We start from the raw sequence: 25,416 nt of genomic DNA, 5'->3' as shown, positions 1-25,416 counted from the left end.
TTCTGGTCTTTGCTTGTATTGTGGTGGCAAGGGACATATTGCGCGTAATTGCCCGAATAAGCAGGGAAACGCTCTGACCAAGTGAATTGTGAGGGGGTTCACTTGGGTCTTCAATTGATCTCCTCTACTGATTCCTTATTAGTTCCTGTAAAAATTTCCTTTGGTAGTCTCAGTTCATTGGTGTCGGCCTTCGTCGACAGTGGAGCTGCGGGAAATTTCATGGATCTTGGTTGGGCTCAGGTTTTGGGCGTCCCACAGATACCTTTGGATAAACGTATCACCATGCACGGCTTGGATGGTGGTCCGCTTTCTAATGGGGTAATCACTCACCGCACACCTCCAGTACAACTGACAGTGGGGGCCCTACATTCGGAGAAAATTGAATTTTACCTTACCCATTGTCCGGCTGTCCCCGTAGTTTTGGGTCACCCCTGGCTTGCCTTTCATAATCCCACCATAGATTGGCGGTCTGGGGAGATTTCCTGATGGTGTCCCTTTTGTGTTAGGGAATGTATTTCCTGTCCAGTCCGGGTTGCGGCAGTCACCCCAGAACTTATTCCTTTGGAATATCAGGACTTTGCCGATGTTTTCTCCAAGGGTAATGCGGATATTCTGCCTCCTCATCGGTCCTATGACTGTGCTATTGACTTAGTTCCCGGTGCCTCTTTGCCTAAAGGGAGACTATATGCCCTGTCTGGGCCGGAAACTACGGCAATGAATGATTATGTACAGGAGAGCCTAAAAAAAGGCTTCATTAGGCCCTTGAAATCTCCATTGAGTGCAGGGTTCTTTTTTGTTGAGAAAAAAGATGGGTCGCTCAGACCATGTATTGATTATCGGGCTCTGAATAAAATTTCTGTTAAAAACACCTACCCCTTGCCACTGATTTCAGTACGATTTGATCAGCTCCGGACTGCCGTTATCTTTTCCAAGATCGATCTTAGAGGGGCTTACAATCTCATCCGAATAAAATCTGGGGATGAGTGGAAGACGGCTTTCAGCACACAATCGGGACATTATGAATACCTGGTGATGCCGTTTGGGCTGTCTAATGCTCCTGCTGTATTTCAAGATCTCATTAACGACGTCCTTCGCGACTTTCTAGGAAAGTTTGTAGTCGTTTATTTAGACGACATTTTGATTTACTCTGAGTCTTTTGAACAACATATTACCCATATGCGACTGGTCCTTCAGAAGTTACGGGAAAATCATTTGTACGCCAAACTGGAGAAATGTGATTTCCACATCACAGAAGTGTCCTTCCTGGGGTATATTATTTCTCCTAAGGGGTTTTTCATGGAACCAAAAAAACTCCAGGCCATCCTAAATTGGGCACAACCCACGAACTTAAAAGCAATTAAAAGCTTTTTAGGGTTTGCAAATTACTATAGGCGTTTTATTCATACCTTCTCAGATTTGGTTGCTCCTATTGTGGCATTGACTAAAAAAGGAGCGGACCCTTCCAATTGGTCACCTGAAGCCAAGACTGCCTTCCTGGCCTTAAAGCAGGCTTTTGTCTCAGCTCCAGTACTCAGACACCCTAACCCGGATCTCCCCTTTATTGTCGAGGTAGATGCCTCAGAGGTTGGAGTGGGGGCTATCCTTTCTCAGGAAGACCCGGAGTCTCAGGAATTACACCCATGTGCCTTCATGTCCAGAAAATTCTCCTCCGCAGAATCCAACTATGATGTTGGTAATCGAGAATTGTTGGCAGTTAAATGGGCTTTTGAGGAGTGGAGGCACTGGCTGGAAGGAGCAAAGCATACCATTACAGTGTTTACTGACCACAAGAACCTGCAGTATATTAAATCAGCAAAACGGCTTAATGCTCGACAGGCACGTTGGGCACTGTTTTTTACTCGTTTCAGGTTTATTATCACCTTCAGGCCCGGTTCCAAGAATACAAAAGGCGATGCCCTGTCACAATGTTTTCTTCCGGTTCACAATAACCACCCGGCTACTACCCCCATAGTCCCATCGTCTGTCTTCCGGGCTGGCCTCACACAGGATTTATTTACACAGTTAGTCCAGCTTCAGCAGCAGGCTCCCAAAGTCACTCCTGCAGATCGTCTCTTCGTCCCTGAATTTCTGAGAGGCACTGTTCTAGCTGAGTTTCATGATAATAAGGTTTCTAGTATTCCGGGTATCACTAAGACCTTGGAGTTAATCTCTCGCTCAGTGTGGTGGCCTAATCTTTCTAAAGATGTAAGGGAATTTGTCCGTTCCTGTCAGGTTTGTGCTCAGTACAAGGTATCTCGATCGTTGCCGGTCGGGCAACTCATGCCTCTAGCCGTTCCTCTCAGGCCATGGTCACATATATATCCATAGATTTCGTGGTGGACCTTCCTCTTTCAGCCGGATTTCGAGTCATTTGGGTGGTAGTAGACCGTTTTAGTAAGATGGCCCACTTCATTGCTATCCCCCGATTACCCTCTGCTCAAGGGTAGGCAGTTTTGTTTCTCCGCCATGTGTTCAGGCTACATGGTTTACCCAGGGATATTGTCTCTGATCGGGGACCGCAATTCATCGCCCATTTCTGGAAACGTTTTTGTGCCTCATTAAATATGAAACTCTCTTTAACATCTGGGTACCATCCACAGTCTAACGGACAAACTGAACGTGTTAATCAGTCGTTAAAACAGTATTTACGGCTATATTCGGCCAAACTTCAGAATGATTGGTCTGAATTTCTTCCTTTGGCCGAGTTTGCCTATAATAACTCTTGTCATTCTTCCACCAAGGAGTCCCCATTCTTTTCGGTCTTGGGCTTTCATCCTAGAGCCAATTCTTTTTACCCTCATTTTCCAGTCTCCTCGTTGACCTTAACTTCCCGTCTCAGAATGATTTGGAAAAAGGTGCACCTTGCCCTTAAGAAGGCTGCCTTCCGAGAAAAAAAAAAATTCTGATAGGTTCCGACGCCCATGCACTTTTAAGGTGGGAGATAAGGTGTGGTTGTCAACCCGCAACATCAAGCTCCGACAACCCTCGGCTAGATTGGGACCCAAATTTATTGGACCATTCCTTATCGTTAAGAAGGTCAACCCAGTTGCTTTTCGGCTACGCTTGCCTAAATCACTCAAAATTGGCAATACTTTTCACTGTTCCCTTCTGAAGCAGTATTTTTCTTCCAGGAGATTCCCTCGGAAGACTTCCCAGGGTAGACCTCCGGTGGATGTTCAGGGGCAACAAGAGTTCTTGGTGAAGAATGTTTTAGATTCCAAAGTTTCTCGGGGCCGGCTTTATTTTTTGGTTCACTGGAAAGGCTATGGCCCGGAAGAAAGGTCTTGGGTCCTGGCTAACAATTTACATGCCCCTAAACTTAAGAGATTATTCTTTCAGGAATTTCATCAGAAACCCGGCTTTAGGGGTTCTTCAACCCCTCCTCAAGGGGGGGTACTGTTAGGTGCCGCGGTCCACGGCGCCGCTCGGCCTGCTTCCGAGCGACGCTCATGGCCGCCGCACCTTCCTCCCTGCCCGCCCAGCGCCTAGCAACGCCAGGACGCCGTGCGTACTGTAGCCGCCGGGTACCTGGCAACGCTAGGACGCTGGGCGTCCTCAGCCGCTGGGTCCATAGCAACGGGGATTCCATTGGCGGACCGCGTTCCCCGTTGCCAGATAAGATTGATTAGTTGCTCGTGCAGCAAGGCAGCTGCACGGCAACTAGTAATTAGGGTCTGGGGGCTGGTCTTGCTGGCCCTCCTGTCATTGGCCAGCAGGGTCTTTTTATGGGAGCCAGCACACTGCAGCCTTGCCGGTGATAGCTTCCTGTATGCTGTTCCTGCCTTGCAACGTCTGTTTCTGGTCAGCTGTATCTGGTCGATCCTGCTCCCTGTGCTCCTGAGTCCCGGAGTTCTGAAGCCGGTCCTGGGACTCCTTCCTGTCCAAGTGAACCTGTTGCAGTCTTCTGGGGGTTCTCGCTTGTTGGGGTTCTCTCTCGGTTTCGTGAGTAGCGGCTTCTGCAGCGTGTTGCGGCCTAGGACGCTTAGTCCTTGTGTTAATTTTGTATTGGTGGTTTTTGCGGAGGTTTCCGCTTTTCACTGTCCTCCCCGGTACGCGGCGGTGCCGTGTGGCGGTGTGGACAGTGGTATATTTTGTTGTTCTTTTCCCTTGGCGGCGTGCCGCACATTTATTTAGTTTTAGGGTAGTTAGTAGCCCCTAGCTTTCTGTTTGCTTTAGTTAGAGGTCCCCTTGTTATTATCCTGTCTCGGTTCACGCCTTGTCTCACTCTAAGACCTGGGGGCATCGGAGTTGGGCAGACCTAATCCGCCCTTCAAATGCGGCTGCCGTGGGCCCAAGAAACCATAGTCACTCAGGCGTGAACTGACCACATGGGTAAAACAATGGAGGTAGGGTGCTAGGGGCTATTTCCGTACCACCCCTTATTTCAGCGTCACGTCCTGATGCTCTGGACTCACTACGCAACATCTCTCTAGTTCTGAGCATCAGGAATGTAACACGCTGCTGTAGCACTGCTCTCCCCTGTCTGCCCGCGGCTCTCCCCCGTCTTCCCCCCGGCTCTGCCTCTCTCCATCCCTGCATCACAGCTGCCACTCACGGCAGCGTCCACCCTGCTCCAGTAAGCAAGGTCTCGCTTGCTGGAGCCGGGTAGACGCTGCTGTGAGCGACGGCTGTGACACATCCTTCGGCGCTGCTCGCCCCATCTCCGGCGCTGCTTTCCTCCGTCTCCAGCACTGCTCTCTCCTTCGCACTTCGACTTTTTTAAAAGTCGAATTGAGATGGTGGAAAAGGGGGCCAAAACCTGTCAGTTTTGGCCCCGTTTTCTTCATAAGCACGCGGATATCCACGTGCTTTTCGACATGTCGAATTCCTAGACTTGCATACAAATTTGGGGTTAGATTGAATAGGTCGGAACCCCTTCCGACCTAAAAATGTCGAAAACTGCCGTCTTTTCAACAGACGGCAGCTTTCAACTTCAATTGAATATACTGTACCCCTTAGACTCTCCTCAGAGATGTGTGACATTTCTGTTTCTGAACGCACAGTTTGTTCTGCTGCCTTAGTGGTTTTTATTATTTTTACACCTCTTCTAGACTCTGAGGGAAAAGATCTTTCATCATCATAAGAGGCAGAAGAAGATGCCTCACTGACACTTTCAGACCCACCACAAATAAATAAAGTCCAAGGCCTGAGCTTTTTGTTGCCACTGCTTGTGATGAATGACATGTTGCCAATGTTATGGTTTTCTTTTTCAGCACTAAACTTTTCCCTTAATAGAGTTATTTCAGTTTTTGTATTTACCCCTGTAAAATATATATATATTTTTATTTCAGATGCCCTGACATTTTAAACACTCTAAGCCCTTGAGCATCGGCTTTAGATGACGTTGAATGGCTAGTATACTGGTAGCAGCACCTGCAGCGTTAGTATTTAGGTGTTGCTCCTGCTCTTCTCTAAACTGATCATTATACTTTTTTTAACTGGCAGTTCAGCTCACACTGTGTGGAGTCAGACCGATTTTCTGCATGCGCACTGGGGAACTACAGCTTACTGAGGTGCAGTACACAGTACAAGGAAATACAACAATTTTTGTAACTTTTTTTGCTGACAAATATGAGTTACACTGTGACCACAGTGGGTGGGGCCTACGAAGTCAGTACAGCACCAATATGTTGGAATTAGACTAAGGGGACTGGACGCAGCTTGTGGATGGACACAGCACAGCCAATTAGATGGACACAGTCAGGGCCGGTGCTAGGGTGTTCGGCGCCCTCCTGCAAACTATAAATTTGCGCCCTCGCATACTGTACAAAGGGACAGCGCACATAATGCTTTTACACATAATGCCTCCTGTAGTAGTGCCGCTTACATACGTAACGCCCCCTGCAGCAGTGACACACGCAATGCCCCCTGTACCAGTGCTGCTTACACACGTAACGCCCCATGTAACAGTGAACGCTTACATGTAACTCCCCCTGTACAAGTGCCGCTTACACACGTAACGCCCCCTTTACCATTGACGCTTACACAGGTAACGTCCCCTGTACCAGTGACGCTTACACGCGCAACGCCCTCCTCTACCAGTGACGCTTACACGCGCAACGCCCCCCTCTACCAGTGACGCTTACACGCGCAACGCCCCCCTCTACCAGTGACGCTTACACGCGCAACGCTTCGTCTACCAGTGACGCTTACACACATTATGCTGCACAGTCACACATATACCACATACACACTGTACATACATGACACACATACAGTACAAACACACACACACTTTCTCACTCACTCTCCCTCAACTCACCATCTGGCTGGCCGACTCTGTATTCTGCCTTCTGACTTCCTCTGTAGCATGGCCATGGTCCCGTGTAGCTCCGCCCCTCAGCACTGGTAAGCCCTGCCCCTTTTTTGGACAGGAGTCGCTGGACACACACAGACACTGGAGACTGGACTACTGTCAGCCAGGGAGGTAAGGGGAAGCTTCATGCTGCCGATGCCGCTGCCTGTCAAACAGTGTGACAGGTACAGCAGCATAGGCGTTACCATTCCCCTCCCCACACCCCACGCCTCGCACCCCCCCAGCACCTACACCCTGATTTTGAGTGGACCACGCTGAAAAATATGGCAGACTTAGGGTGGCCGAACATTTCAGTTTTAATATAACACAAGTAAGGCTTATAATTTACACATGTGCCATTAGAGCCACATATGCCTCTTTCTATGCCATCAGACCCCTCCTCCGCAGGACACCAGCATTTGTCACACATGTCCATGCTCACCAGCTACTGACAGTAGTGCCACTTATTCACATTACGCCAACCAGTATGAGCTTAAATTCACACTACGCCACACTATATGAGCTGAAATTCACTTTACACCACACGGCATTAGCTGAAATTCACATTACGCTACACGGTATGAGCTGAAATTAACATGACACCCCACAGTATGAGCCAAATATACATTACGCCACACAGTATGAGCCATATCTACATTACGCCACACAGTATGAGCCGGATCTACATTACGCCACACAGTATGAGCCGGATCTACATTACGCCACACAGTATGAGCCGGATCTACATTACACCACACAGTATGAGCCGGATCTACATTACGCCACACAGTATGAGCCGGATCTACATTACGCCACACAGTATGAGCCAAATCTACATTACGCCACACAGTATGAGCCGGATCTACATTACGCCACACAGTATGAGCCGAAATTTACATTACCCCACAGAGTATGCCCCCAGCAGTGCCAGATACACATAATACCCCCAGTGGTCACCGTTGTAATATAAGAAAAACACATTAATAATATTCATTTTGAGGGATATAAATAATCTAGAGTAATAAAAAATAGAAATGTAACATATATATATATATATATACACACACACACACACACACACACACACAGACAGATAGATATATATATATATATATATATATATTCTGTGCATGTATATTCTGTGCATGTATAAACAGGCTTCCTTTCTTTTTTTATCTATAATACTTTTCCTTTCTTTTCTAAGTGCACTTGAGTCCTACAGTCTACCGATCTCCACTTTTTTTTGAGGGGTGAGGGGGGGGGGGAATAACTTTATAAACAGGAACTGGCTAAGCTGCAGGCCTGCAGCTTACTGAACACTCACCGACAGTCCCGAGAGGAATGCTGGTCTGTGGCATGCACACCGGCAGAGAGTGCGGGCAGGAGGTGGGAGAGAGAGCCACGGACTGGAGGGGGGAGAGACAGATGCGAACGGGAGGGGAAGAGGGAGCCACGGGCAGGAGGGGGAGACAGAGCCGCAGACGGGAGGGGGAAGAGAGAGCGCGAACGGGAGGGGAAAGAGCCGCGACGGGAGGCGAAGACAGAGCCGCGGACAGAAGGGGGAGTCACAGCCGCGGACGGGAGGGTGTATAGAGCCATGGGTGGGAGGAGGAAGACGGCGCACGGACGGCAGACAGAGCGTGGATGGGAGGCAGGAGGGGGCACAGGAACTAACAGCTATCACTGTGCTGCAGGCATAGAATGTGCGCACGCCTATGCACAGCAGCCGGCAGGAGCCCAGGCGCAGCAGCGGGGATGCAAAGCAGGGAGAGCGCCTCTACCACTCCGGCGCCTCCCTGCTTTGCATCCCTTTGCTGAGTGGGTAGCGCCGGGCCTGGACACAGTGACAGCACAGCCGCTTACCTGGACATAGTGATAGCAGCACAGCCTCTTAGACCATACCTCCCAACTGTCCCGATTTTCACAGGACGGTCCCATTTTTTGGGACTGTCCCGCTGTCCCATCCATGGGCAGCAGTATCCCACGGTGGGGGGCAGTTGGGAGGCTCCTGTACTCGCTGCCCTGCTTACCAAATCATCGGTGAATAGACGCTGAGCGCATGCACACACAGCGTCTGTTTATGGAGACAGAAGGACTGGGGGGCATGCCTGCAGCTCTTTGAGCACTGGCCATGCCCCCATAGTGTTGAGAAATGGAGGCCATGGCTCGCAATTGCGGCATTATCGAGAAGCCACCCCCACTTTCTCCAAAGCCATGCCCCCTTTCTTAAGTCACATCCCCCTTTTCCCTGGAGGGCGTGGCTTTGCCACGCAATAGTTCCTCTTTGTGATACGGTAAAGTTGGGAGGTATAAATGACATGGCCCTATGTGGGCACTGCATTATGTAGTGCTGACATTGGAGAAGCCATGAAGTGGCGCAGCAGCTTAAACATGTGTTTGCAAACATGTGTAAACTAATTCTCTGAATTTCTATTACCAGATAGGTTCCGGTATGGTTACAGGTAATTTTTTAGTGTGCTGAAGGGAAATGTAGGGGTGGGATTTGCAACCCCTCCCCTCTCTGTCTGTTTGTCTGTGACCCCTCCCCCTTTCCAGCACCTGAAACATAATTATCTCCAGGAATGATCGAGCATTTACCATTGTTTTTCTGCTTGTGTGCGAGAGGCATTGAATGGGAGCTGTATTTGGAAGGCATGCTAGTCCTTGTAGTGCTAGTGGGAGATCCTGGGGGTGGTTCCTGGGTAAGTTAGCTCTCTGTCTGGATGTGTTTTAGTAATAGCCTTTATCATGAGGCCTACTGTGACAAATTACATGGCCCTATGTGGGCACTGCCATTATGTAGTGTTAGGACTGCTGACATCGGAGAAGCCGTGAAGTGGCGCAGCAGCTTAAACATGTGTTTGCAAACATGTGTAAACTAATTCTCTGAATTTCTATTACCAGATAGGTTCAGGTATGGTTACAGGTAATTTTTTAGTGTTCTGAAGGGAACTGTAGGGGTGGATATTTGCAACCCCTCCCCTCTCTGTCTGTAAGTTGTGAGGTATGTCTTAGACAAACACAGTGACAGCACAGCCCCATAGATGGACACAGTTACAGGAGCACAGCCACTTAGATAGATACAGTGACAGCAGCACAGCTGCTTAGATGGACACAGTGACAGCAGCACAGTCCTTTAGATGGATACAGTGACAGCAGCACAGCTGCTTAGATGGACACAGTGACAGCAGCACAGTCCCTTAGATGGATACAGTGACAGCAGCACAGCTGCTTAGATGGACACAGTGACAGCAGCACAGTCCCTTAGATGGATACAGTGACAGCAGCACAGCTGCTTAGATGGACACAGTGACAGCAGCACAGTCCCTTAGATGGATACAGTGACAGCAGTACAGCTGCTTAGATGGACACAGTGACAGCAGCACAGTCCCTTAGATGGATACAGTGACAGCACTTGTATTCCACACAGCCACTTGGATGGACATCAGCAGAGCATGGATCAGCATAGAGCAGAGTGACTGGAGTGAAATGGCCACAGCTCCCTTATATGGAATCCAAAACCCGTGAGAATCCGATGCTGAGCCAGAACTTGGATTTGACTCAAATACCAATGTTCAGAGAGTTTTGGATTTATGGTAATCTGAACATCTTATTTCTAGTCACAGGCATGGTAGGTGGTGTGGTAAGCCTTAAGGGGGGTACACACGGAGAGATGTATGCTGAGCGATCTATCACAGAATGCTAAGCACACATCTCTCCCCCCGCTCAGCACACAGCGCGATGTGTGCTGAGAGAAGGGGGGGGGTGCTCACTTCAGCCAGCGGTGAAGTGAGCGATGTAACTAGATTGTGCCATACACATGGAGAGATCCGTGCTTAATTTCTAAGCAATCTAGTCAGATTTCTTAGAAATTAAGCATACATCTCTCCGTGTGTGTCCCCTTTACAGTGTAAAGGGGGGTACACACGGAGCGATAATCTAAGCAATCTGACTAGATTGCTTAGATTTTCAGCAAGATCGCTCCATGTGTAGCCCTAACAGCGATAGCGATGCGCAGCCCCGCGCATCGCTATCGCTGGTGCTAGATTCGCCAATCTAGCGGGTCGCTCACTTCACCTGCTGGGTGAAATGAGCGCCCCCCCCCCCCGTCTCCCCCCGCATGCTCAGCACAGCGCTGAGCGGCGGGAGAGATGTGTGCTGAGTGGTTCGCTCAGCACACATCTCTCCTGCATCGGCCCGTCTATATGGGCCTTTACTCCGGGTAGAGAGCCTGCACAAAGTGAGTCTGCTGTAGGAAGACTAGATCTCCGCTATACAAATTGAGGGTGGTAAAAAGTTTACTATGTTTCTGAGGACTTTTGAGGCCTTTTATATTGAAGGAAAAAACCCATGCACAATGGTTAAAAAAAAATGCTGGAAAAGTAAACAAGCTGAGGTAGAGAGGTGAGCAAAATATCCATAGTTTTTAAATTATTAAAACTAATTTCCATATGACTTATCTATCTTAGATTATGCCATAAAAATAATTAAAAAATATTTTAGATACATAGCAGGGAGGCAAAATTTTATTAGACATTATGGAGCCAATATTAATTTCTTCACTGAATTGGCAATATTAATAAGTATTATTTAATTATAAATGTGGGCATTACACTGATTTACTCATGGAGAACTTCCTTTGATTATTTATGTATGAGGCTTATATTCTTTATCTATGGAGCAATATTTGTAGTGTGCACATGTGGCACTAAAAGTGCAAATTTTCACTGGCACCCATGTGTATTTGTAGTACTAGAAGCACCAGCAAACAAGAACAGTCATGTAGTGTCAGAAATGTTTGTACTACAGTATATTACCCTAATAAACTCCATTCTAGGGTAACAGGAGGGGCACAGGGCCAATAAGCATTGAGGTATGTTGAGGTATTAAGGGGGTAATTCCAAGTTGATCGCAGCAGGAAATTTTTTAGCAGTTGGGCAAAACCATGTGCACTGCAGGGGGGGCAGATATAACATGTGCAGAGAGAGAGAGAGATTTAGGTGTGGTGAGTTCAATCTGCAATCTAAATTGCAGTGTAAAAATAAAGCAGCCAGTATTTATCCTGCACAGAAACAAAATAACCCACCCAAATCTAACTCTCTCTGCACATGTTATATCTGCTCCCCCTGCAGTGCTTTTAGCAGCATTGCACACGCTAAGCCACCGCCCTCTGGGAGTGTATCTTAGCTTAGAAGAATTGCAAACGAAAGATTCGCAGAATTGTGAATAGAAATTTCTTTGCAGTTTCTGAGTAGCTCGGGACTTACTCAGCCATTGCGATCAGTTCAGTCAGTTTCGTTCCTGGTTTGACGTCACAAACACACCCAGCGTTTGCCCAGACACTCCCCCGTTTCTTCAGACACTCCCGCGTTTTTCCCAGAAACGCCAGCGTTTTTTCGCACACGCCCAGAAAACGGCCAGTTTCCGCCCACATGCGCTCTGCGAACCTTGCGCATGCGCAGTAAGCGACTAATCGCAATATAGCGAAAATCGGCAATGAGCGAACAACTCAGAATGACCACCATGGTTTTGCCCAACTGCTAAAAAATTTCCTGCTGCGATCAACTTGGAATTACCCCCTAAGGGCGGTATCCTATTAGCTGCGGTAAATTATCACGGCTAAAGGTCTTGCCCCAGGGCTACCATATTAGCTCCGATAATCCGGCAGAAGATGCGGCAGGAATTTTGATTCACCTGCCTCAGGCGGGGAAAACCAAATCCACAGAAACAGTTCCGTTTTCAAGCGAAAATAGGGCTGTTTCTCACGATAACACAGAGGTTTCACTGAACCTATGTGTTTTCGGGAGAAAGGGATTTTTTTTTTTACGGGCAATCTCATAGGCTAGTCTGTAAAAAGAGATTGGTGAAACATAGGGAAATATGTTTTATCGCGGCTAATAGGATACTGTCCAAAGCAGTTTGTGTGAGGAAAGAAAGCATGTGAAACAGGACTAAGCAAGCCTCTCAAGAAGGAGATATAGCAGTTGGGAACCAGGATATATTAGCCTATAAAATGTGCGTGTGTTTGTCACCTAATAAGGCGTATAACTAAAGTAAGTAGGTAAAGCCTTGGAGAGCTATAAATTGCACGGTGATAAAGTACCAACCAATCAGCTCCTAACTTCCATGTCACAGTCTGTGTTTGAAAAATGACAGTTAGGAGCTGGTTGGCAGGTACTTTATCACCGTGATATTTAGCACTCTCCAAGGCTTGATAAATCTGGGCCAATATTTATATGTTATACAGCTTTGGAGACACAGTGCTTTTTTTCAGATACTACCCTTCAGGGAATACACTTAAATTGTACCAGTAGGTGACTAGTATATTCCTACATCAAAAGGAGGAACTCTTGGTGTGTAGGGGATGTAGGGTACTTTTTGCAGAAACACCTTAGTATATTCTTCTTTTAATTAATGATCCACCTGGGAGTGCTCGCCACAGGGTATAATCCTCTATGAGGGTATATACAGTACCTCTTAAGGTAGTGTGAATCAGATGTATGTGTTTTGGAGATATGTGGAGCTCTTGGATTTAAATAAACCCCAAAAAATATTCCATAAGATCATATGTGGAAGAGCATGATAATATGGGACATACTGTATATGTGATCCAGATACTCGCACCCTATGTATCTGGACCAGTCATCTCAAGCTGTTACTCTGTGTTGATTTTCACAACTCTGCATCAGAGGAATAACTGACTGTTCACACAAAATAGGAACATTCTTATGATACTACTATTTTTGGTGTGTGTTGACTGCCTGCATGTGTGTGTGTGTGTGTGTGTGTGTGTGTGTGTGTGTGTGTGTGTGTGTGTGTGTGTGTGTGTGTGTGTGCGTGTGTGTGTGTACTGCTTGTTGAACACTCTTTTCTGTCTTCCTTTTAATAAAATACTTGCTTACTTTTTTTTCTTTTTTATCAATAGGCCGTGTAAAGCACAAGAGCTTGATAGAGATTGGTGCAGGTCCCTCTATACACCATATCCTACCTGCCTGTGAATACTTTGAAAAAATCTACATTACTGATTATTTGCAAAGCAATCTACAAGAAATTGAAAAATGGCTGAGAGATAGCAGTGATGCTTTTGATTGGTCTCCATACATTAGATATGTTTGCATCCTTCAGAACACAAGGTATGTGTGTAACAGTAACTAATAACACATTTTAAAGACTTGCTCATTTTGTATTCAGTCTTATTTGACATAGCTCAAAGTTATCCTATTTTTTCGGGATGTAATCATGTGACCAGTGGTCGGGATCCCGCCAGTCAGTATACCGATGGCGTAATCCTGACCGCTAGAAATCTGGGCAGTCGGCATGCCGACTAACAGGGACTATTCCCACTCGTGGGTGTCCACGACACCTATAGTGTGGGAATAGAACCTGTGGTGAATGCAGCAAACCACAAGCCTGCTGCGTGGTTAGCGCAGCAAGACCACAAATGGCTTGGTTGAGCTCACCCCCCCACCGGCAATCTGGCTGACAAGTTCCCGGCGTCCGTATGCTGACCGCCGGGATCACCACCGCTGGTCATCCAATCCCAACCCTTTGTTACATGGGAGTCTCAACACACAGAGGGTTTGATGCCCAAATGTAAGTTTCAGTTGTTTATATGTGAAGGAGTTAAATATGTACTTATTGAGAGAGAGAGAGAGAGAGAGAGAGAGAGAGCCTGAGTGAGAGAGAGAGAGAGTGAGAGAGAGACAACTACTTATGTATGTATGTATGTATGTATGTATGTATGTTTGTATGTTGGGTATGTTTTGTATGTATGTTGTGTTTGTAAATGGGTGTTTGCATGAATAAATAAAAATTAGCAACACCCTTCATCCACAGCCCCCCCGCACCCACCCCTCCCCCACCAACAGGATCTACACTCCCCCTCCACACCTACCCCTCCCCCACCACAGCACCTCTGCACCCTTTCCGCCATCGGTGCCACTGCACCCACCCCTCCACCACCCGCAACACCGCTGGACCCCCTCCCGCACCCACCCCACCACCACATGTAGCACCTCGGACACCATCCGCAGCGGCTACAAGTGATTCCCTGAATCGCGGTGATCAGCGGCATGGATACGCACCTCCACCTCACTGCACCCACCCCCTTTCCAAACCCCCCACACACACTGAACTTCTGTGAGTATAGTTGCTACCAATGGACATTGGATTAATAAGAAACACTAATGCTGTGGCCATTATGTGTCTAAGCGACACTGCTACCTGTGGCCATTGTGTATAAGTGGCGGTGCTACCTGTGGCCACTGTGTGTATAAACGCCACTGCTACCTGTGGCCATTGTGTGTATAAGTGACACTGCTACCAGTGGCCATTGTGTGTATAAGCGGCTCTGTTACCTATGGGAATTGTGTGTAGAAGTGACGCTGCTACCGGGGGTCATTGTGTGTATAAGCACCACTGCTACCTGTGGGCACTGTGTGTATAAGCGGCTCTTTTACCTATGGGAATTGTGTGTAGAAGTTACGCTGCTACCGGGGGCTATTGTGTGTATAAGCACCACTGCTACCTGTGGGCACTGTGTGTATAAGCGGCTCTGCTACCTGTGGCCACTGTGTGTATAAGCACCTCTGCTACCTGTGGCCACTGTGTGTGTATAAGCGGCTCTGCTACCTGTGGTCACTGTGTGTATAAGCGGCTCTGCTACCTGTGGGCACTGTGTGCATAAGCGCCTCTGCTACCTGTGGTCACTGTGTGTGTATAAGCGTCGCTGCTACCTGTGGTCACTGTGTGTATAAGCGCCTCTGCTACCTGTGGGCACTGTGTGTATAAGTGCCTCTGCTACCTCGGGGCACTGTGTGTGTATAAGCGGCTCTGCTACCTGTGGCCACTGTGTGTATAAGCGCCTCTGCTACCTGTGGGCACTGTGTGTGTATAAGCGCCTCTGCTACCTGTGGGCACTGTGTGTGTATAAGCGGCTCTGCTACATGTGGGCAGTGTGTGTATAACGCCTCTGCTACCTGTGGGCACTGTGTGTGTATAAGCGGCTCTGCTACATGTGGGCACTGTGTGTATAAGCGACTCTGCTACCTGTGGGCACTGTGTGTGTATAAGCGGCTCTGCTATCTGTGGGCACTGTGTGTATAAGCGGCTCTGCTACCTGTGGGCACTGTGTGTGTATAAGCGGCTCTGCTACCTGTGGGTATTGTGTGTATAAGCGCCTCTGCTACCTGTGGGTATTGTGTGTATAAGCTGTGCTGCTACCTGTGGGCACTGTGTGGATACGCGGCTCCATTACCTGTGGCCACTGTGTGTATAAGCGGCTCTGCTACCTGTGGGTATTGTGTGTATAAGCTGCGCTGCTACCTCTGCCCACTGTGTGGATACGTGGATCCATTACCTGTGGCCACTGTGTGTATAAGCTGCGCTGCTACCTGTGTCCATTGTGTGTATACGCGGCTCCATTACCTGTGGCCACTGTGTGTATAAGCTGCGCTGCATACACTAGCAGTATATACTCAGGGCCGGTGCAAGGTTTCTCAGCACCCTAGGCAAATCGTCAGCTGCCCCCCCCCCCCCAATACCCAGCACCTCAGGTGAAAAAGTGTGGAGTCAACGTCTTACAAGTGCCACTAATATATATTTATTTTCACATATTAATGTTTTGTCATGTTAGTTTGGCCATCTACAGAACTAGAGAGGCGCTGCTGCTGCAAATCTCCTGCTGGTCAAATTAATGGCTGCCAGCTCAGGTGTGAGGCACTGAATGTGGTTATCCTCCTGGCTAATTCTGTGGCTCTAGATGAGGGTGGACAGCCTCAAAGTGCCCTTTAAAATGCACTTGTAGACTGCCGGGCTTGGACTCCCTGTCGCCGGTGTCTGTCAGGGCTGGCTGGGAGGGGGAGCAGATCATCTGGTGTTTAATAAAGCCCTGGCCACCCAAGGTGAAGGTACCGCCCCCGGTCATGGCCTCTTCCTCGGACTCCAGCAGCTCCCCGCAAGTCTGAGAGAGTGGATCTTCTTTCCAGTCATCGGGTCGAGGAAAGGGGAGCGAGCAGAGCAGGAGGGGGTAGTGGCAGACAGGCACCTGACATGCGGCTCCAGCCCTTGCCCGGCAGATTCAACATGGGTGATCATGGAGCAACTGCATCACAAGCAAAGCACACATCTTGTCACAGCCTTGTCATCTTGTCACCATTAGGCAGCTGCCTAAGGTACAATGCTCACAGAGGTACATGATATATACAGTCCCATCTACATAAAGATACACAATGTACCTGATGTAAGCTGTCTCATCTATATACACATACACAGAGACACATGATCTATAGACTACCACCTACATACATGTATGATTGATGTATATAGTCTCATCTCTACATACACACTCGGGGTCATTCTGACTTGATCGTAGCTGTGCAAAATTTAGCACAGCTACGATCATGTTCCCAGACATGCGGGGGAACGCCCAGCACAGGGCTATTCCGCCCCGCATGTCTGTCCGCCCCCTCCCCCTGCACAAGTACAAAAGCATCGCACAGCGGTGATGTTTTTGTACTTGCAGAGTAACTCCCGGCCAGCGCAGCTCCTGCGGCTGGCCGGGAGTTGCTCGTCACTGCCCCTGCGTTGAAGTCACACCTGCATTGGACGGACAGCGTTCCCATAACGGTGGCCAAATGCCACCGTTCCGCCCCCTCCCGCCCAGCGACTGCCTCTGCCTGTCAATCAGGCAGAGGCGATCGATGGTGAACAACGGCCTTCGGCCGTCCAGCATGCGCCAGCGCACTGCGGTGCCAGCGCATGCGCAGATCCGACCCAATCACTGCGCTGTGATAAACTGTAACGAGCGATCGGGTCGGAATGACCCCCACTGTTGAAAGTGTATAGATCATGATATAACAGTTTGTATACAGTACATCATGTATGATATATATTATATATATATATATATATAACCCAAAGTCCAACAATATGGAGGTGCACTCATCAGGTTCAAACAGTCAACGGTTCTGGTTTATTCATAACAGCTTTATTGCAGTGTATATTCGGCTCAATTAGTCGACGTTTCGATCCTAATTCGTGGATCTTTCTCAAGACAAGCTTCGATTTTTATACAGTTTTTGAAAGCATCATACATTGATTACTACAAAAGACAAAAGACAATAGATAGAGTAATTCTCTTAAAGGAACAAACACAAAACATATATATATATATATAGACTGCCACACTCCACCAGTATTTGATTATAAGGGTCTCTCAGACACCCATCGTGATTCGAATGTAATCTCGCACCTATGTCTATATTGGCCAAACGTGCTCACCAGTCCCACGTCCAGAAAAATAAAACACCAATGTGAACTAGGACATTTCTCTTATACGTATAATGGCTGTGGTAACAGAACAACATCCACTTACTCAGGGAATCAATGTCTCTTGTTCAGACAATGAACGTGCTGTATGGATGGGTCAGACTTAGTACTAACAGGTTTCTGTGGGAGTAAATAGATATTTACATATAGACATGCATACATATATGGATGCATATGTGCACTCACATATATACACAACAGCATGTGTATGGTCACTTATTCAATAAACTTCAATAAATCCCCTCGTTCCAGTACCACCAGTGTGACAACTTAAATTGCAATACTTACTGGTGTGCTTACTTAGCCACACAACCTCCGAGCAACTCTGACAACATAGGAGATCACTGTAAGGATAGTTTACATAGTTCATCCTCCAATAATCAAAATAATATAGATCTACCAACTGCTCATGCTGATGTAATAACAGTACTCACCCACTCTACAGGAGATGCTGACACCTTCTACAGCCACAACTGTAACTAGCAAACTGACAGGACTTTTATACCCCTTACCCCGGAAGTGCAGGGACGGCCTCAAATGCGTCCCCCTCCTCGATTTTCTTACCTATATACTTTCACCCCCTACATGCTTATTGCCGTGTGGATAGATAAACTAATAGGTTAGCAGTCAGGGCCATCCGCGTCGCTGAGTTCGGCTCAGTGTGATAATTACTTTTACAGCGCCGCTGGTGGAACGCATATGCGTTCCACAGCTCGATTTCTGGAAATGCCTAGTTCATGCAAATAACTCTTAACGGTGGCCACAATGGGCCAAGCTGAAAACTCGTTTTCCTTCTACAGGCTCTATAAACATGAGGCTTATGTTACCCAGGGGACGTATAAGCTAATTCATTCTTCTGGCTCACCTTGTTGAGCTCAATGATGGGAGGACAATTCAGTGTCCATGGAGCATCTAATAGAAGGATTTCTTTAACACTTCTTATTGACTATGTACACTCTAATCTTGCACACTCATGCAATATTGGGGTTGGGGCAAGTATGTTTACAAATATCAGTCTACTGGTCAGTCTATACTGGTGCTATCTCTCTTGGCCAAATAATATCTCGATATCCATATGGCCCGGTACTTTTAATGGAGTGTGGCAGTCTTAATTAAACAGACTTAGTTAAACTAAACATTTATTAAAAAATATACATTAGTATATAGAAACATAGAAAATACATGTATTGACAAAGGTCATAGCGACACAAGACGAAATACCCAAGTTTCATATCACAATAGAGGAAACTTCTTAAAATATTGGACTCAAGCTACACTAAGGTAACTAAATGAACCCTATCAGGGTATCTGATGTATTCTACAATTATTTATGTCGGCTTAGGTAAATCCATATTGTGTCGCCAATGGCCTCATTAGTGGTACATCCTATCTGCTAAATCACAGGGCACTGTATTCTACCTATTAATGGAAATTATTGGATAGATGGCCTTTAACTGAAAATTCATAAAAAGACATTCATCGCAGAGTGCTCATTAAGGCCTTTAGGTGAGACAGTATTTAGATGTGAAATCCAAAAACTTTCTCTTTTACGTAGGACTAAAGCACGATCACCCCCATTGGGTAAGGGCGGAACCCAATCAATTAATCTGCATTTTAGATTGGCTACCTGGTGTCCTCTTTGTAGGTAATGTCTGGCTACCGGCTTGTCTGTGGTACCTGTTTGTATTGCTGTTCTGATAGACAGCCGATGGTTTGCCATCCTATCCCGAAAACATCGGGTTGTAAGCCCTACATAGCATAGTCCACAGGGACATATAAGTGTATATACCACAAAGTCTAGTCTACAATGTAAATGGTACTTTATCTTAATCTTCTTCCCTGAATGTGGATGGGGAAAGGTAGAGCCGGTCAATAAAGATCTACAGGTAGTGCACTTCCCACAAGAGAAACAACCAGGTTTACTGCTCATAATCTGCAGGAAATTTTGTTTGGTTTCAGGCTCCATTGTGGGCCTCATAAGCATTTGTTTGAGGTTGGGTCCTCTTTTGTAGGCCATCATAGGGGGATCCATGTATGTAAAGGGTAACTTTTGGTCAGTTTTTAATACTGGCCAGTGTTTGCGCAATGTCTTACGCGTAAAATGTGCGTAGTTATCAAACTTGGTGGTAAAAACCATTCTATTCTCATTGCTGGCTGCCTTAGGCTCAGTCCTACTGTATATTTTTCTGGCTTTTCGAAGACTGTTGCTGATCATTTTAGTTGAATACCCTCTCTGGCTGAATCGCTGTTTCATCTCTACCAGTTGCTCCTCCCTTATATTTGCCTCATTGTTAATGCGCATCACTCGTAAGAACTGCGAAATAGGCAAATTGGATTTTAACGATGGGGGATGAAAACTGCTGGTCAACAACGTAGTGTTCCTATCAGTAGGTTTCCTATAGACTGATGTTACAAAAGCTTGATCCACAATGGATACCTGTACATCAAGGAAATGTATTGAATCATAGGAACTTTCATGAGTGAATTTTACAGGGCTCTGAAGTAAGTTGATGTCGTTCACCATCTCAACAAACGATTCCTGTGTATCCTTCCATATAAGGAAGACATCATCAATGAATCTTTTGTAAAAGGATATTTTAGATCCATATACCGGTAAGATGTATGTCTCCTCAAATTTAGCCATATATAAATTTGCATATGCAGGCGCCAGGTTGGAGCCCATGGCCGTACCTGATACCTGGAGGTAGTATGAATCCTTATACCTGAAATGGTTCTGACTCAATACAAGATTGGTGAGTTCCAATACATATTCAGTTGGTACCTCTCCTTCTCGTTTTCCTCTGAGCGTCTCTCTAATAGCTTCTAATCCATCATTATGTGGTATGATAGTGTACAGTGACTGTACATCCATGGTGGCCAGAAGGCACTTGTCTCTGGGAGCACCATGTAATCCAAGTTGGATAAGGAAATCACTCGTATCCCGTATATAACTACGGCATTCACATACAAATGGCTGAAGTATATAGTCAACCCACTTGGCAATGGGCTGTAACAATGAACCCTCAGCCGCTATTATAGGTCGCCCAGGTGGTTTGGTCATTGTTTTATGGATTTTTGGAGTAGTATAGATGATTGGGCATTTAGGTTCATCTACACTTAAAAATTCAAAAAGATCCTGATCAATCAAATTACTCTCGATGCCTCTCTTTAAGCTCAAGTCAATGGTCTTTTTAATCATGGGGATAGGATTCTTATTAACCCTATTGTACACATTGGTGTCTGCCAGCTGGCGACATATCTCTAGGTCATACTCTACCCAGTCCTGGACCACCACGGCTCCTCCCTTATCCGCTGGTCTTATTACAATTGAGGTATCATCTCTCAGGTTTTTAAGTGCTGTTCTCTCACCAGGGGTCAGATTGTCATAGAGACGTGTTGGCTTAAAATGTTGCACATCATTTTCAACCAGTCTGAGAAAAGTCTTTATGCTAGGATTGTGGGATATAGGATCAAATTTAGAACTTTTTTTAAAAATCTTTCTGTCAGCCACTTTAGGTTGACCAGAGAAGTGTTCCTTCAGTCTAAGATTTCTCCCAAACTTATATTGGTCAATGGTTCCTTGGAATACTTGATGTGAAAAAGTGGGAACAAACGACAATCCTCTAGCAAGAAGACTGACCTCAGACTGATTGAGGCCTCTATGGGATAAGTTGAATACCAGATCTAAGTTTGTTTCCTGCGGCCTCTTCTTTTTACAACCGCCTCTCCGTGTGACTGATCTGTGTTTCGTGAGTTCCCTTGGGCTGGTGGGAGGCCTTTGGGTCCGGTATTTTTGTCTAAAAAATTAGAGGTGTTACCCCGTTGTACATCAGACAAATCGGTGTCTGAGGTTGATATGGAGGAAACAATATCACGAGAGAATGGGGCTTGCCGGCGTTTCCTAAAAAAACGCCCTGATCGATCACCCTGTTGTGTATTACTGTTTCCTAACAACCATCTATATACCATATGATTTTGATAGTCAGCTGTAACTGTGGCTAATTTTTTTCTTTTGAAGGAGGTGAGTTCCTTCTTATAGGTATCGACTTGTGTCTGCAGTCTGTCTACCCAATTATTGGTCTTATCTTCACGTAATGTGGATAGGGAGAGAGTCTCAAATTGCTCAATCTCTATTTTAACCTTTTTAAGTTCGGTTCCCACCTCTTCTATCACTAGTATTAAAAGATCAAGTGAACATTTATTTAGGATAGAACACCACCTGCTGCAAAATACTGGGTTATTCCTACCGATGGTGGGTACATTATTAACCCTAAAACCACGTGGTAATAATTTACGTCTGTGGTATTCAGACAAAAACTGTCCATGTAACAATAGGTCCACCTCCCGCCGTTTTAATCTCAATATCCTATAGAATATGTCTGCTGATGATTCAGCCGGTAACGTTTCAAAATCCAATTTATCAAATAAAACTTTTTCAATATCTTCATCGGTAAAGGAGATAATACCTTGCTCTGCCTGAGATAGAAGGCCTTCATTGAACAGGCATGAGCCTCCTTGGGCCATTACTTACAGTATCTGTGATATACAGAGGATTTTACCACAATACAGAATTACATACAAAGACAACATACAATTTTGTTTTAAAAAAACTTAAAATTCTGTCCAAACAAAATATGTTTAAGTTTCAATTCCTTAATTGGTAGATATTAAGGTGATAGGTGTCAGGAAAATATAGATGCACTAAGGCAGCCATACATATTATACCATGTATATTCCTGCACTCACATCAGTACTATAAACAACAGTAGGGTGCTCCCTAGTGGAAATCTCCCCAAACAGGGTAGATCCACAATATTTAACCCAAAGTCCAACAATATGGAGGTGCACTCATCAGGTTCAAACAGTCAACGGTTCTGGTTTATTCATAACAGCTTTATTGCAGTGTATATTCGGCTCAATTAGTCGACGTTTCGATCCTAATTCGTGGATCTTTCTCAAGACAAGCTTCGATTTTTATACAGTTTTTGAAAGCATCATACATTGATTACTACAAAAGACAAAAGACAATAGATAGAGTAATTCTCTTAAAGGAACAAACACAAAACATATATATATATATATAGACTGCCACACTCCACCAGTATTTGATTATAAGGGTCTCTCAGACACCCATCGTGATTCGAATGTAATCTCGCACCTATGTCTATATTGGCCAAACGTGCTCACCAGTCCCACGTCCAGAAAAATAAAACACCAATGTGAACTAGGACATTTCTCTTATACGTATAATGGCTGTGGTAACAGAACAACATCCACTTACTCAGGGAATCAATGTCTCTTGTTCAGACAATGAACGTGCTGTATGGATGGGTCAGACTTAGTACTAACAGGTTTCTGTGGGAGTAAATAGATATTTACATATAGACATGCATACATATATGGATGCATATGTGCACTCACATATATACACAACAGCATGTGTATGGTCACTTATTCAATAAACTTCAATAAATCCCCTCGTTCCAGTACCACCAGTGTGACAACTTAAATTGCAATACTTACTGGTGTGCTTACTTAGCCACACAACCTCCGAGCAACTCTGACAACATAGGAGATCACTGTAAGGATAGTTTACATAGTTCATCCTCCAATAATCAAAATAATATAGATCTACCAACTGCTCATGCTGATGTAATAACAGTACTCACCCACTCTACAGGAGATGCTGACACCTTCTACAGCCACAACTGTAACTAGCAAACTGACAGGACTTTTATACCCCTTACCCCGGAAGTGCAGGGACGGCCTCAAATGCGTCCCCCTCCTCGATTTTCTTACCTATATACTTTCACCCCCTACATGCTTATTGCCGTGTGGATAGATAAACTAATAGGTTAGCAGTCAGGGCCATCCGCGTCGCTGAGTTCGGCTCAGTGTGATAATTACTTTTACAGCGCCGCTGGTGGAACGCATATGCGTTCCACAGCTCGATTTCCGGAAATGCCTAGTTCATGCAAATAACTCTTAACGGTGGCCACAATGGGCCAAGCTGAAAACTCGTTTTCCTTCTACAGGCTCTATAAACATGAGGCTTATGTTACCCAGGGGACGTATAAGCTAATTCATTCTTCTGGCTCACCTTGTTGAGCTCAATGATGGGAGGACAATTCAGTGTCCATGGAGCATCTAATAGAAGGATTTCTTTAACACTTCTTATTGACTATGTACACTCTAATCTTGCACACTCATGCAATATTGGGGTTGGGGCAAGTATGTTTACAAATATCAGTCTACTGGTCAGTCTATACTGGTGCTATCTCTCTTGGCCAAATAATATCTCGATATCCATATGGCCCGGTACTTTTAATGGAGTGTGGCAGTCTTAATTAAACAGACTTAGTTAAACTAAACATTTATTAAAAAATATACATTAGTATATAGAAACATAGAAAATACATGTATTGACAAAGGTCATAGCGACACAAGACGAAATACCCAAGTTTCATATCACAATAGAGGAAACTTCTTAAAATATTGGACTCAAGCTACACTAAGGTAACTAAATGAACCCTATCAGGGTATCTGATGTATTCTACAATTATTTATGTCGGCTTAGGTAAATCCATATTGTGTCGCCAATGGCCTCATTAGTGGTACATCCTATCTGCTAAATCACAGGGCACTGTATTCTACCTATTAATGGAAATTATTGGATAGATGGCCTTTAACTGAAAATTCATAAAAAGACATTCATCGCAGAGTGCTCATTAAGGCCTTTAGGTGAGACAGTATTTAGATGTGAAATCCAAAAACTTTCTCTTTTACGTAGGACTAAAGCACGATCACCCCCATTGGGTAAGGGCGGAACCCAATCAATTAATCTGCATTTTAGATTGGCTACCTGGTGTCCTCTTTGTAGGTAATGTCTGGCTACCGGCTTGTCTGTGGTACCTGTTTGTATTGCTGTTCTGATAGACAGCCGATGGTTTGCCATCCTATCCCGAAAACATCGGGTTGTAAGCCCTACATAGCATAGTCCACAGGGACATATAAGTGTATATACCACAAAGTCTAGTCTACAATGTAAATGGTACTTTATCTTAATCTTCTTCCCTGAATGTGGATGGGGAAAGGTAGAGCCGGTCAATAAAGATCTACAGGTAGTGCACTTCCCACAAGAGAAACAACCAGGTTTACTGCTCATAATCTGCAGGAAATTTTGTTTGGTTTCAGGCTCCATTGTGGGCCTCATAAGCATTTGTTTGAGGTTGGGTCCTCTTTTGTAGGCCATCATAGGGGGATCCATGTATGTAAAGGGTAACTTTTGGTCAGTTTTTAATACTGGCCAGTGTTTGCGCAATGTCTTACGCGTAAAATGTGCGTAGTTATCAAACTTGGTGGTAAAAACCATTCTATTCTCATTGCTGGCTGCCTTAGGCTCAGTCCTACTGTATATTTTTCTGGCTTTTCGAAGACTGTTGCTGATCATTTTAGTTGAATACCCTCTCTGGCTGAATCGCTGTTTCATCTCTACCAGTTGCTCCTCCCTTATATTTGCCTCATTGTTAATGCGCATCACTCGTAAGAACTGCGAAATAGGCAAATTGGATTTTAACGATGGGGGATGAAAACTGCTGGTCAACAACGTAGTGTTCCTATCAGTAGGTTTCCTATAGACTGATGTTACAAAAGCTTGATCCACAATGGATACCTGTACATCAAGGAAATGTATTGAATCATAGGAACTTTCATGAGTGAATTTTACAGGGCTCTGAAGTAAGTTGATGTCGTTCACCATCTCAACAAACGATTCCTGTGTATCCTTCCATATA

The 25,416-nt window shown here is 45.6% G+C and overlaps 1 protein-coding gene across 1 annotated transcript in view; it reads left to right on the top strand.

Moving 5' to 3' along the window:
* Positions 1-25,416, top strand: part of LOC134965479 (nicotinamide N-methyltransferase-like) — a 75,249-nt gene that overhangs the window by 31,761 nt on the left and 18,072 nt on the right. Inside the window, exon 2 of the mRNA XM_063941891.1 lies at positions 13,221-13,428. Coding sequence (XP_063797961.1) covers positions 13,221-13,428 — 208 coding nt within the window. The remainder of the gene's footprint in view (positions 1-13,220; positions 13,429-25,416) is intronic.

This window comes from Pseudophryne corroboree, chromosome 10 (assembly GCF_028390025.1).
Source record: "Pseudophryne corroboree isolate aPseCor3 chromosome 10, aPseCor3.hap2, whole genome shotgun sequence".
Taxonomy (NCBI): domain Eukaryota; kingdom Metazoa; phylum Chordata; class Amphibia; order Anura; family Myobatrachidae; genus Pseudophryne; species Pseudophryne corroboree.
This window is presented reverse-complemented; position numbering and strand designations above follow the sequence as displayed.